General features: G+C 34.9%; 1 protein-coding gene across 4 annotated transcripts in view; it reads right to left on the bottom strand.

Moving 5' to 3' along the window:
• The window catches only part of FBN1 (fibrillin 1), a 319,830-nt gene that overhangs the window by 117,760 nt on the left and 186,678 nt on the right, over positions 1–15,392 (bottom strand). For all 4 annotated transcript variants that reach the window (XM_056810161.1, XM_056810160.1, XM_056810162.1 and 1 more), the window contains exons 14-17: positions 13,629–13,754; positions 10,597–10,719; positions 6,321–6,443; positions 4,226–4,378 (exon numbers count right to left, since the gene is read on the bottom strand). In XM_056810161.1, coding sequence (XP_056666139.1) covers positions 4,226–4,378; positions 6,321–6,443; positions 10,597–10,719; positions 13,629–13,754 — 525 coding nt within the window. The remainder of the gene's footprint in view (positions 1–4,225; positions 4,379–6,320; positions 6,444–10,596; positions 10,720–13,628; positions 13,755–15,392) is intronic.

Here is a 15,392-nt window from a genome sequence, read left to right on the forward strand (position 1 = left end):
AGTAATGAATATATTCTCTAATCTCTAATATTCCTTATGTTTTTCTTTGAATGTAAACTAATACATGTAGACTATTGGCCTGGATTAGTCACCAATTTTCTATGACTTTTCTAAAGTCAATTGCCAGCTATAAAATAAAGAGATCGGACCATTTTATCTCTAAGATTCCTTCCAACCATAATGAATGACTCTACTTAATGTTAAATAACTCCAAAGAATTTTCTACTAGTATTCATTGATTTGCTCATTGATTAGAATCTTTAACTTGGTCTACCTCATAATCAATACATGAGCTTAGCATATATGTACTTATGTATGAATTTAGCATTTATTTTTATAACAATTAAAGTTGAAATTTGCATAGTGATTGAACAATCTACCTCACTAGGTTGTAATGAACGTGTTATTACTAACATAACATTTTATAATTTTTAAATGCCTTATGTACCTATATAAATTGATTTACTCCATATGAGAGCCCTGTTAAGTAGTAGTGCAAGTATCAATATTCCTATTTTGCAAGTGAGGAAACTGAAACTAAGAAAAGCCAAGAGATTTGCTCAATCAATCAGTATACATTTATTCAGTGCATACTATGTTCCAGGCACTGTGTACTAAGCATGGCCCTCAAGTTTACAACTAATGGATGAGATAATGTGCAAACAGATATATACAAGCAAATTATATGCAGAATAAATAGGAAATATTCAATATAGGGAAGGTAATAGAATTATGAGGAGTTGGGGAAGGCTTTCTATAAAAAGATGGAATTTTAGTTGAGACTAGAAATGCAGGGAAGCCAATAGGTAGACATAAGGAGGGAGAGCCTTCCTGGCATGGGCGACAATGCTAAGCACCAACAGATGGAGTTTCCTTTGGACCTTGTTTATGAGGCCACTGTCACTGGATCAAAGGTTATGTGTTGGCTAGTAAAATGTAAGAAGACTGGAAATGTAGGAGAAAGCCTGAATAACCAATTGTTCAAGGAATAAAACAGTAAGAGAGTGTAGATTAACCAGGAAATCTGAAGATGCATCATAGATCCTTTTGTTTTTATATAAAATAGGAAATATGAACTTAGTCCAAACATTTAGGGGCCTATTTAGCAAGAAGATGCAATTGATCTTTTGAATAGCCAGAAATGAAGGTAAATGAGCAAAAGTAGAGATAATATAAAATCATAGATAATTCATAAATTATTCCATTTATGTGTTGTAGTCTGTGGGGGGATTGGGAGACCTTTACTAGAAGTGTGTCTAATGTTTGAGAAAATAATTTCAATCAAAATAAAGAAGTCATTCCATAAAAATCTAGTTTAAGATGACTTAATAACTCTGTCACCTAATTGCTTCTTAGCACTAATTCAGCATAATCAGATACCCAAGCAGATATGATTTTGACTGTTTGGGTTTCAAAGGCCCTCCTACTATATGGAAAAAAAATAAAGAAAAAAAGTATGATATCTCAACCAAGCCAGTATTTTGGTAATGAGGCACTTTAAATATAAATGATTAAAGGAATAATTTAGGTGAAAAGTTGCTATTATCAATAAGTATAAAAGCAATATTTCCTGCATATAAACCACAATATGGATTCTTGAGAACTTATGGTAATAAATTTTTCTATGTGAAAAAGGAACTCAAATGTCATGGAGGAGTCTATAATATCAAGCAGAATCACATAATGTAGTCAGGTGGAAAGCATCTGCCATACCAACTGGAAAGAGGGAGGATTTCTCCATAGAGGCCATATACTCTATTTTCTAAGAGCATGATTCAACTTTTATATGTTAGCATGCTAGTAAATACTCTCTTGAAAAGGGAAATAAAGGTCTTATATAGACCAAAACAAAGCAAAACAAAAACCCACTCCTACCTCTGCATTCCACAACATTTTTAAAAAGCAGAGGACGTCCTGAATTTTAAATTTGAAAATGTGTTCAGGTGCCAAATGAGAAAGGTAGCAATAATAGTGCCAATAAAAGGCAGGGAATAAGAGTTAAGAGAAATATTTCACCCTCGTCCTCTCACATCAGCAACAGATTAAAATATTTGTGGAATAGCGTAGGCAATAAAACAGGAAACACACTCAACCTTGTAGCTCTGGGAAAAATGCACTTTTGCTCTCTGCTTCCTAACTTAGCTTATTCTTAGTGTAAAGGCAAGCAAGTGAGTGTCACAGTTGTTTTCCATATGGGCCAGAGCTGGTATTAGAATATCTGGAATTAGATCATACTCCTATTCTGTATACAGAGTGATGCATGCTTCTGAAGCACTGGTATGGGAAAGCAATGGGAAAATGCCACAGAATTACATTTGTGTGGCTCTTAGACATGAGAACCCAGGGAGCAAGAAAATCTGCTCATGGAATGAACAATTAAAGTTGCCTGCCTTCCGACTATAGACTTAAGGAGCCTTTCTAAATAAGTTTTTGAGTAGAAATGTCTTCATTTATAGTTTTCATGTGTCTTATTTCCAGAGAGGAAAGATACATTTTTAGGTCTCAGATGGTTAGAGCTTCTAACTAGATCAAATGATAGAAAGTAAGGGAAAAACTCTTCCCTTCTGGTTATATTTGGATCCCACAGCAATATATCTCTTTTTTGAGAAATTCCTTTCTTCTCTGAAATGAAGGGTGTCCTACATTTTACCCTTCATGAATTGGCATTTTCAACAACTGAATAGGTGGGCAGACCAGCCTAGATGAAACAGTTTCCACATGTGTAACTCTTCTGTTTAAATTCATTCAAATATAAAACAGAAGTCAGTGGCACTGGGCCCTAAATTTAGAAAATATTTTAACTCTATAATGCAGTGAGTTATGAAATATTCTACTCAAAAAATATAGCCAGCTATAATTTCTCTTAAAATCCTATACTATCTACCTAACAGCTTTTCTGAGAAGCAGCACTAATATGGTTGTTGGGTTTTTTTTTAAAGCACCACATCAAGAGTCAGGAGAAACATGTCCTAGTTCTTCTTCTGGTACTAATTTTCTATATGAGCAATACTCAAGTTTTCTGTGCTTCAGTTTCCTCATCTGTAAATTGAGAATATCGTATCTGCCTATCTCACAGAGTTATTATTAGAATAAAATGACACTTGCATCACTCAAGGCAAGAAATTAGTATTAAGGTATGACATAATATCATTGACTTCAGTAAAATTGTCTCTCTTTGGTTGCTATTCTTACTTTAAAAAAATTCATCCATTTAACTTTAAAACACTGAATAGCTATATAACTTAATAATAGCAAAAATCTTTTTCAATATGACATGGTTTTGGAAATCTAAGAGTGATTCATTTTTTTCAAAGTCAGAAATTAACTTCATTTGTCCAATCAAAACAAGATACCTCTCCCCTAGCCCCTGAACAAAAAAATATAAGTTTTGCATATAAGAGTCTAATATAACTGATATTTATGCTTAAACTATCTTGATAATGCTGAAAATCTATTGTTTCTTTTAGTTTTATAAACAAAAACATATCATGTTTAAGTTGAAAAGAACTATACAAATTACTTAGCACAGTATAGCTATAGATGAGGAAATTATAACCTCTATTTTAAGTCAGAATTTTATCTTGTAAGTTTAAGTAATTTTAGTTAAGAATTTAATCAGATCCTTTTCAGAAGAAAGTACAAGAGTTCCATAGAAATGGAAAAAAAAACTAAGTAACTAAGGTCCAAATTTAAGTAGCCATTAGTCAGTAGTTGGACTAGGACTAGAACTCAAATGTCATTATTTCTAGTTCAGTGCTATTTCTATAATATGCTACCTTTTACATTATACACAATCTATATCTTGCTCCCTCCAACATGAGAAGGATTTTTAACTGAGTTGGAATAAACAGTACAGGGTAAAATTTTTGATCATACTAAACATGATGAAATGGGCATTAAACATTTCTGGTAATTTAAAAATTATTTCTTTTTACATCATACAAAATCCTTCTTTCATCAGAGGTCAGATAGGCTGCTCTTAGAAATTGGAAATTCTAAATTAGAATTATAAATCCAGGCTAATTAAAGCTACAACACCCTTTGAAAAATATGATGAAAAATTGGGATGGGAGAGTTATCTTTAGAGAGGTAAAAAATTCTCAAATAAATATGAAGGGCCCAGAGTTGACTAGAACTTCTGCCAAATTCCTGGCAATGTGTGTGTGCCACTAAAGAGCATAGCGTCTTCCTTTCCCTGTGAAAACTGATGTTTAACATTCCACACCTGAATTCTGAGCAGGGCATGGCTGGCAAGGTTCCCCAAAGGCATATTCAGTACTGGCACAGCAGCATTCAGACTTGGTAACTGCTCCAAATAAGGGTTTGACACATTGGCCTCTCTTGTATCCACCATAGCATGTGCTCCGCATGTGTGTATCTACAAAAAGAAAAAAAAGATCCAATCATCTTCTGAATTCTCAAGCTGTGGTGACACCCTTGGAGAGAGCTGAAGCACATTCAACAGCTTCAAAGCTGGTCCTGGCCTCTATTTATTTCCCCAATATTCTGATTCACAGTGATATAATATTTCTGCTAGAAGGGCTTTAAGGTCACTATTTTAAAATTTTGACTTCCAAAAAGTTGAAAACTAAACATCAATATAAATACTGTCAATTTTCCAGGGCTACTGTGAGTGAGAAATAACTTCCATAATAGTCAAGTTCATGGAATGATGATGAAGCACTTTAGAAAGCTAGATGATTTCCCAAATAAACCTAGAACCTGGGAAATGTTTGGGTTAAGAGGATCTTTCGCAGAGAAGGAAGTTTACTTTGGATCTATTGACCTCTCTCTTTGACCTTCTCAAGCACCATCGCATTACAGAACTAGATGGCTGGCCAGAAGAACTGCAGAAAGAAAGCAAGTTCCTGCTCAACCTCACCCTTTCCCAAATCACAGGGCATTCTAATGAACATCCAGTGAAAAGATGAAAATAAACTCAAAACAGTACACAAAATTTTTCTTTAAGAAAAGTCACATAATATGGCCATAAGACTTTAATCTGAGGTGATTTATTTCTCAATATTTTCTTCTTTAAGCTCTTTTAAGTAAGAAAAACTGAAAGACGTTTTTTGTTCAATTAACTTCTTACCACACCCACAACAATAAATACTTTCTGAAGAAGACAGTGCTAGCTTGACTCATTTTAAATAGATTACACTTAAAAGTTTTGTCCCATAAAATGGGTCCTGTTCTAAATCAATTGTCCTGAGCAAAGACATTGACATTTACAGATGCCAGAGTAAAAGCAAAAAGTTGGGGAAAGCTCTGTCATTGATTTTTATAAAGAATTGTAGAAACATGACCGTAACATTAATTAATTAATTAATATCAGCAATATTTTAGGTAAACAAGAGAGTAAAGAATAAGGATTTTTCCTTTGTAATTAATAAAGAAAGTTCACCTTTTATGTTTTTTTTAAATAACCCTTACCTTCCGTCTTGGAGTCAATACTGTGTGTATTGGCTCCAAGGCAGAAGAGTAGTAAGGGCTAGGCAATGGGGGTCAAGTGACTTGCCCAGGGTCACACAGCTGGGAAGTGTCTGAGTCAAATTTGAACCTAGGACCTCCCATCTCTAGGGCTAGCTCTCAATCCACTGAGCTACCCAGCTGCCCCCTCCTTTTATGTTTAAACAGAAGTGATTCATCATGTTCTACTCATACTTCATCATTAAAGGTATAGCACTATATACTTAAAAAAAGAAGTTGTGTTCTTGTTAACAAAGGGTTTCAATGTCATCAAGACAAGAGATTGAAATAGGCATTTTGCTTTTTTGTGTTTCAAAGGCCTTAATGAATACCTTCTCCATAAACAGATCAGTAAGATTCATTTCTCAAATCCCCATCTTTTCTGGGAATGAATACACATACAGGTACAAGAAATTCCAGATCATCAAAAGTTATACTAATTTTTTTGAATCTTCATATTCTTTGCCTTCCATGCTCCCTTTTGATTACTCATGCTCATTAAAATATTCACCAAAAGGGAAGGAAAAGAGAGAAGTGGTAGCCCAGTTTTAAGAAGAAAATATAGAGAATAGCAGAGGTTGAAACTAATGATCAAAATAATGTAATATAGATTCTGTGTAGTGACCATTTATCCCAGCTGTGTGTGTGTCTCTCTCTCTCTGCTCATTAATCTAATACCACACTGTTATATTTTTGCAAGAAGGAAAAAACCTAACCCCTGAAGGTTTATTGTTCCTTACTCATCAAACATATCACATCTACTAGAATATGGTTAGGTATTTGTCATTTTGTTTTATTTGTTCACATGGAGTTGGTTTGGTATTGACATTCTCATAATCAATTTGTCTTACCAACACACACTCGTCCATCTAGTCCCACTGCCAGACCAGGGAAGCATTCACATCGGTAGGATCCATCTGTGTTCACACAGCGTCCATTCATGCAGATTCCAGGTGTTTCACATTCATTAATATCTGGGGGAGTAGAAATCACATTTAAAGTTTATTAAAAATTAAAATGTGTTTTGGTTCACTGCAAGAGCAGTAGTTTGTACTGACAGGTCTTAACTCTTGCAGGGAAAGGAAAAGTAAAGAAGAGGAGGGAAAGGAAGAGGAAAGAGTAGGAAAGAAGACTGGGGGGAAAAGGAGAGGAAGAAAGGGGGAAAACCTCTTAAAAACCTCTTAAAAACAGAACACTTTCAGTTTCTTTTGAAGAAAAGAAATGAGGCAGGGAGGAATCAATTGTTTAAATTTTTTTTTTCTCTAGCCCAAAAAGCTACCTAAAAAATGCTCCCTGGGGATATGTTAACACAAAATAAGAATCACAGAGGCAAATGCATAATTGGAGGAAGGAGGAAAGTGACTGCTGAGACAAAGGGCTTTGTGTAATGTTTCACAAGGCAATTCCTAGGACATAGCAACTTGTTTTGTAATGTAAGAAGTCAGGCTCAATAGCAAATTACATCTTTGACCTGGTCAGGAAGCTTCCTCTTCTGGCATTCAATTCCTGGGATGATGCCCATCTCCAAACCACCCACGCCTCATGACTCTGGTGCAAGCTGTATGGCATTTCTGGTTTAATAATGCATGCCTTTTTTTTTTAATGCATCCTATTAATGCTTTACTGGAAAATTGCAGGATTGGCTCAGAAAAATTAACATGGATAAATTAGATGACCATTCTTGGCCAACCTTAGCACTAAGTGCAATAGGCACCTAGCAGAGAAAGACATTTCTTAAGCACTGAAAGTATTTTTGAGTATACTAGGTGTGCATTCAGGGCTAGTAAAATATTTTATGAGGCACATTCTAATAGGAGCAGGGATTTATTATTGACAAGGGGAACATACCTTTTCTCCCTTCAGAAAGGAGATTTAAGGCAATGGTATCCAAAAGCGTGTTTGCAAACACATAACACATAAGCATGTAGGAACCAGCCCTATAGTGTTACTGTGGGTCTGAGACAGGATGAGAAAGATGAATAGGTTTGGGATCGGGAGGGCAGTATGAGGCACAGATCATGGTGAAGTTTATTTCATTACAGTTAGTATTTTGTAGGGCAATGTTACATAAGCTAAAGGATTAGGTAATCTTTTTACATAGACAATGATTAGTAATGATGTACAATCTTAGTACACTGACTTAGTTTACTTTACCAAAATGTATACAGAGTTTTCTATAGGATAATAAATCACAGGTAAATATATAATCATCTAGTCCAGAATCTCTGGTGGTATCACAGGACTATGTGACTGATTCTAGCTAGGCTATGGCATTCATTTTACTGGGGGCCAATCTCACTACTGGGGGCAACATAAGCAAATCACTTAATAACAGCTCTCATTAGTATATACAACAGCTTATGGGACTATTTCCTTTTCTGATCTTAAAAAACCAAAAAGAGTGAAACACCTCTAGATTTTACTTAGGCTATATTATTTGGCACAAAACATTTTCAAATGGTTCAAGATTCCATGTTCAAATTGTATTTTAAAACATCACTTATAGTTAAGTTCATGAACTCAATTTGGTTTTGTTCTTGCTGCCATCTTTTGTTCAATATAAGATGCACTGTAAAACAGCAAAAAGGATCTAACAGGAAATATTTGAAGGCTTTTTAAGTAGGCACATAGTTAGAATGTAGACTCATGGACTTCACTCTGTGTTAGGAGAGAGACTGACCACCTCATATAACTGGTTAATTGCAAGAATTGCATTCATTTTCTTTATACATTTATGCCCATCTCCATTTTTGTGGGCACAAAGCTAAAGTTCACAAAGCCTTGTTTGAAAACTTGGCCTTGAAAAAATTGAAAATAATGTCTTGAAGAGGAAATTTAGTGAGCTTGGGAATAAGTAAAGATAAGAACACTCTTTTGTGTTTTTTCATTAGTGCCTTTATAGTCTCTATGTTCAAGAAAGATGCCAGAGGTAATGGAAAGGAATCAAATTGCTTCTATTTATCAAATTAATGCCTAGGAAAGGTACCACAAAAATAATCTGGAGTGCTACCTTTCCACAAGGTTTGATAAGACCAGAGTTGGCAAAGAAGTCATCTGGTTTCTTGAAGATTTATTACTAAATGGTGAGCTCCCGGAACACTGGAAATTCACAGATACTCAAGTTGTAGGCTAGTACGGTATAGAAGACTCTAATAGCACACAAAACTAAAGGGACCTAGCATTTATAATATTATCATCTTTCCTACTATCCTGTTGCTTAGAATTCTACCTGACTATTCTAGCCACTGTTAATCTTTTATTCCTCCATTATTATTTGTATGTAGACTTCATCGAATGATTTAGCATTTACTTAAATGTTGTTTTCTACTTTATCTATTCATTTCCCCAGCTAAATTCCTTGAGAACAAACGATCGATTCCTTTGTCTGCCACAATATTTAGATTAATGCTATGCTAGTCCTAAAGGTGGTCCTGAGTATTTTTAATCAATCGAATAATTGGAAATCCATAGAAGATGTATCTCCCTCTATCAGAGCTGAAATAAAACACTAATGTTCCTTTGCTTTTTCAAAAATTTCCACTGTTATAAGAAAAATCCATTGGTGTTAGGATCATAAAAGATGTAGGTAACCCAACCAATGCTCTGAGGTTCTTTCAGGCACAGGAAAAGACACATATGTTTACTGGTGACTTTACATCCATGTGAAGTTATCTTCATAACACTTTAACCAAAGCTATCCTAGAGCACTCAGAGAATAGGCATCATGTGACTTTATCCTGCTTTCTCAATCTTGGAGAGCTCAGATATTCTACACCTCTCTGTCTGAGACTGCAAGCCAGAAGGTTTTGAAAATAGCACTTTAGCAGATCTCCTGGACCTGTTCTAGGTATGAAGTCCCCTGCCAGGTCTGATTCCAGCCCAGACCTTGGACCTGGGTCCAGCAATCCACTCATCCATGGCTACAGAATACAAGAGACTCTAAGCAAAAAAATCTGACTCCAGTGATTCTTTTCAAGATCTTAAAATCCAAATCATTTTTATTACTTTTCAGACACAAAACTGAAGCCCGATCAAACACTAAGTTTTCTTATTTTTCAAAAGTACAAATTTTAAAAAAATTTCATTGTTGCCTTAATCCCCAGAGCAATGAGGTTACTTTAAAAGTTACCAAACTGAACAAATATGGCATATTGGCTTGTAGTTTGTTTATTTCTTCTGTTGAATGTTATTTTCTTTGACTGCTATGGACCCTGAAGAAATTTCTCTATTCCTTATGGAACACAAAAGAAATTATGAAAACCTGACCACTACAAATAAAATGTTGTATTATTCTCTCCAGGTGGCAAACAAGAAGTGCCAAACAAAATGCAACAGTAGCTCAACCGCTACTACCTCCCAATGTGAAGATAAGGCACGACTCTATACATTCAGGAACGTGTCCAAATCTACACTGACAAAATAGCAACCAATATCCAATAAATATTCTGACTCATTTCTTAAGAAATTTTCAGGAGATCCTCTGGAAAGACCACCCCCAAGAGCCACCTTGGAAAAGGAAGGGAACCTTTCAACAAAAAGGGGAATTTTTCAGGGTGGCTAGGCTCCAAGTAGAATCCTACTTAATCTTTCTAGGCCAGGGAAAATGTTATCAAATATCTGGAGGAAACATAGGCCACAGAGGTAAAATGTCAGCCAGTTAACGAGCATTCATTAAGCACTTTTCTTTATGCCAGGCACAGGATTTACAAAAGAAGACCAAAAATTAGACCTTGACCTCCAAGAGGCCTTTCTCTAATATAGGAAACAATATATAAATAATTAAATTTAAGGTATATAAAGAACAGAAAAAAAGGTAATCACAGATGGGCAGGCATCCAGAAAGGTCCCTTGCTAACTGTGATATTTGAGCTGAATCTTAAAGAAAGCCAGGGAAACTAAAAGTTGGAGGTAGAATATAAGATTATTCTGGTCAAAGGGTTTCATTAGAACAAGGCACAGAAATGGAGGGAAGAGTGTCATGGGCAAAGAAGGTCAGCATCACTGCAATATATGAAAAGGAATAAAGTTAAAGGAGGTTGGGAAGAGTTATGAAGAATATAAGAAGTTTATTCCTCCAAAAAAAAGAAACTGTGAAAATATATGAAATCTAAATTGTGCAGCACAAACCTTTGCAGTAGCGGCCATCTGATGCCAACTGGAAGCCGGGTTTACAAATGCACTTAAAACTGCCATCCTCGTTGATACACATTCCATTGAGGCACATGTTTCGTATGCTGCATTCATCCATATCTGTGGGGGGGGAAGCAAAGAGTCATGTATGGACCGACAACATTAGGTGTTTCTATTTGCTAGAAACTGCTGGGCACTAAAGATATGATCCAGGTACAAAGAGTGAAACAATCCCTATTTAACTTAAGAGTAGAAGGAGTTTAAATTTGAATGGGAAAGACAAGATGTACATATATAACCATAGGATAAAAAAGAAATTGTTATATTATAAGCTAGTTCAGGAGGGAGGCACGAGCCATTGGGAGAATCAAGAAAACCTTCATGAAGAAAATGGCATTTGAGTTGCATTTTATTTTTTTAACCCTTATTTTTCCTCTTACAATCAATATTGTTTATCAGTTCCAAGGCAGAAGAGTGGTAAGGGCTAGGCAATGGGGGTCAAGTGACTTGCCCAGGGTCACACAGCTGGGAAGTGTCTGGGACCAGATTTGAACCTAGGACCTCCTGTCTCTGGACCTGGCTCTCAACCTACTGAGCCACCCAGCTGCCCCCTTGAGTTGCATTTTAAAGAAAGGAATTCTATAAGGCAGAGGTGAGAAATGAATTTATTCCAGGTATGTAGGAAAACCATCATAAGTACACAGAGATGGGAGATGATATGCTACGTATAAGGAAGAGAGGGAAGACTTTGGTTGGACTGCAAAGTGTGGTAAAAGAAGCAATATCCAATAAGGCTCAAAAATCAGGTTGGATCCAGAATGTAAAGGGCTATAAGGAGGAAGTGTAATTGACTAAGTAGAGGAGTGACAGGGTTTAGTCTTAACTTAAGTGTTGTCACTTCAAGAAGCAATGTGTAGGATGGACCAACGTGAGGGGAGACTTAGAGCAGGGAGACTAATCAGGCTATTGAAATTATCCAGGCAAGGGTGATGAGCAGAGAGTCCTGCTCTACTGAAGGTGTAGAGAGAAGAGTTCTGATGGGAGAAATGTTATGATTTAGCATTAATCATATATATGTAAATATATACAAATATCATATGCAGAATATATAGAATTCATATGATCAGAAGAGTAGATTTTTTTAAAAGAACTATACTGAGAATAACAACACTCTTCTTTTTATTTTGATAGATTAGGGATCATTTTAAGGACAGACATCTCTTGTGCCCAAAGACCATCAGGCTCAGTCAATTTTTTGTAATATGTAATGAAAAAAATTGACTCAAAAATAGATATTAAGACACATTTTTGGAATATTGCTTGATGAAAACTAAAGACTATTTCTTGAGCCTGACATGTGTGCTGATTTCACAGGTTCATATTACTGCTAATAAATGGAACTGGGTGAAAAGGGGGGGAATAATTAGAACTAAGACTAATGGAATTCCAACTATATTTAGACTACATTTTGGTTCTGAAATGACTGTAAATCAAAAAGTAGCTTATAGTTTTAGGCAATACCAAAAAGGAGTAGGAAAGAATGGATTTCGAAAATGTCTGTCTCTAGACCAAGAATTAAAACAAGTGCCAGCTAACCCCTAGGATCCCCAGATCATTGTGACATGTCTTTCAATGCATAAATGTTATTTCGTTTAATATTGCAGCTGTCTTGGATGGCATTTGCACTTTAGACATGTGTGTTTTCTTTTCACTTAGAGCCTAAATCAGACAAAAATAATTTATGATTTTTAAAAAAGAGGAAAAAAATTCATGAATCTATCCCAACTGGGAATTTTGGCATTAAGTCTTTGAGCTGAATCACTGAGATAATATTCTGCCAAAAATGTTTCTAAGAACAGTCTTGAAATTCTTTTAATGTATGAATAGATTCTTGGGCTCTTTCCCAAAGACCTTGGGAAACATGATAAAGAACATTCTTCATTTTTTGCTAAAGGCCTAAGAGGTAGGAACTCATCAATTATGTTCACATTTTCTAGTCAGACAAAAAGGAGGGAAAATACAATAGCTGAGTTCATGCTACATGAAGGAAGAACAAAATTCACAATAAAACTACCAATTCACTAGATTAGGGTTGTTAAAATCAAATCGAAACAGAGGCCACTAAATCATTCATAAGGATCACTGCAAGCTACATAATGACTTAATTTTTAAAATGTAATATTATCTATATTTTATTGTATTCTTATTTATTTTCTTAAATATTTCCAATAATTTTTAATCTGGTTCAGGCTGCACCCAGGAGTGTTCTGGGCTGGAAGCTGTGTATCTGACACTTCTGAACTAGAAAACATGAAATATGTGACTCAAAATTTACTATTGCCCATGACATAAGTTTTTAAATTATGAGCTAGTATTATTGGTAGATCCCAATTATATAGTGCTTTACAGATTACAAAATAATCTCTTCACAATCACTTTAAGAGGTTATTATTATATATTACTGTGTAGTAAATATTTATATATAATATTATTACAATTCTTATTTTTCAGTTGTGGCTTAGAGAGGTTAAATAAGTTGCTCAATGACCTAATTAGCAAGTTGTTAGAGAAAGGCTTTAAAACTCAGTCATCTAAGTTTAGTGTTCCTTCTACAATCTTCTGTCACCTATTTTTCTACTGGGTAGAGAATCCAAATCAAGATATCACAAAATAACCAAATTGTATATGGTTACAGGTATGCCTGATTTAAGAAAATCAACACTCAAAATTATAAATATATAAAAAAGATAAATTGAGAAGTATTTATTTGCATGACAAAAGGATTCCTCAGTGTTCCTTTAAGCATCTAAAATATTATTTGTTTTTTGTAAATCTGAATTATATTCAACTTGTAAAGAACACATCCCACTGTATAAAATGAGGCTGTCTCCTAGATTAAGGTAAATAAAGGCCTTTGGGAGTATTTTGGCTTTTAACAGAATATTCTATTTGGTGTCTTTAAATTGAAAACAATCTTGAAGTGGAAGCTGAATTGCAAAAGAAAGGGAATGATTTCAAGAAACTCATACCTTCACAATTTTTCCCATCACTTGCCACATGGAAACCAGCATTACACACGCAGTGGAAACTGCCATCTGTGTTTATACAACGTCCGTTATTGCAGATCCGTCCATTCTGTAAACATTCATCAATATCTAAAAGCAAAGGGAAAAAAAACAAAAGGGAAATAGGAAAGGTTGGGATTTTTTAAAATAACAACTATTTTCTTTTATTTTTTTCTTCCACCTACCCTCACATTATTTTTTTTATCTCATCTCAAAAGTTAATCCCCTTCTCCCCTTTTTACTTTAGTGCTACATTGGATCTCAGAAAAACTTAATATTTAATGGAATTAGCAAAATTCAGAAAATTACTTGTTTCCTTTCAATTCAACTATATAAACAAAATAGATTTTGAAAAATATTTATTCTTCAAAAATACTTATTTTAATGGATTACGTACTTTATTAGGATTCTGAATTTTGGTTAGTATCTATCATTGGGCAAGTTCTATAATTGAACCTATCAGCCACAGTAAAACTTATACTGTGAAATTATACTGAGAAAAATCATGTTCACTTTTAATCATCTTTGTTTAAAGCAAAGGATTTATTGTATTTGAAAATAAATCATATAATTTTAAAACTATCTTCATGTAAATCTGCCTTTATTCTAAATCCAATTGCACTGCTTTCATATTCTTGGGGTTTTTTTTCCCAATACTTTGTGAGTGTTCTACTTGGCAAATGAAATAGTAGTGCTAAGGCACATTTTTCTCATCTTTTCTTTTTGTCTGTTGCTAAAACAAGTTAAACTGTAGTGGTTGGAGTGAAATTGTTTCAAGTGACCACAACCTGACTACAGTAAATTCTTATTTTGATTTAAAAGTTCCTGATCAACTACATGAAGACAGCACTGCATACTTGGTGCATTCACACTTCCTCAGCTTTTTAGACTACAGTTCTACAGGCTATGAAACCACAGGAGTACTAGACAGAAAGAGCCAAAATCCACTGTCAAGTTGTTACATAATCTTTTCCAAGTCCCATCTGCTACAGGAAAATGTTTTCCTAAAAGATGGACCAGGAGATGGTGTAGGAGATAGGTGGGAAAGATAATCTGTGTTTGTATAGGCTTCAAATGTGCATGTGTATATAAGCATATATGCATACATATATTTGAATTTTCCCCCAAATTATCACTCCATTATTCTTCTGACTGATACCAGCATAATCTTCTTGATATGTATCACTACTCTGCTCAAAATGGCTCTGGATTACCTCATGATGAATAAAGATCAAATTCCTTAACTGGTCAACCACTATACATTCCAACCCATGCTCGGGGCACACTAGTCTTCCTACTGTTCTCCAAGCAGTACTACACTGTTCCACCCCATGTCATCTTCTGGAGTTACCTATCCTCCCTTCACATCTCTACCAGATGAACTTCTCTATTCATCTGTCAAGATTCTGTTCCATTAACCTATCCTCCATATAGCTTGTTCTATTCACCTTAAACTAATCCCTCCTTCCTTTGAACTTTCATACATTGCTAGCAACGTCTGAAACTTCCACACATTGCTTTCTATCATATCCATGTACTTGTTTTATGTTTCTACAAGATAATTCTTCACTGGCAGAAAATGTTTTGTTCATTGTCATCTCATTCTTAGCACCCAGGAAAGTGTCTTGTTGAAGTTAATTGTAATCCTCAGAAGTTTTCCTTCTGTGCAGATTAAGCAGCAGGTTCCACATTCCCATTTTGATGAGTCAGAGTATGAGTGAATGCCAT

This window comes from Monodelphis domestica, chromosome 1, assembly GCF_027887165.1.
Source record: "Monodelphis domestica isolate mMonDom1 chromosome 1, mMonDom1.pri, whole genome shotgun sequence".
In the NCBI taxonomy this organism is placed as follows: Eukaryota; Metazoa; Chordata; class Mammalia; order Didelphimorphia; family Didelphidae; genus Monodelphis; species Monodelphis domestica.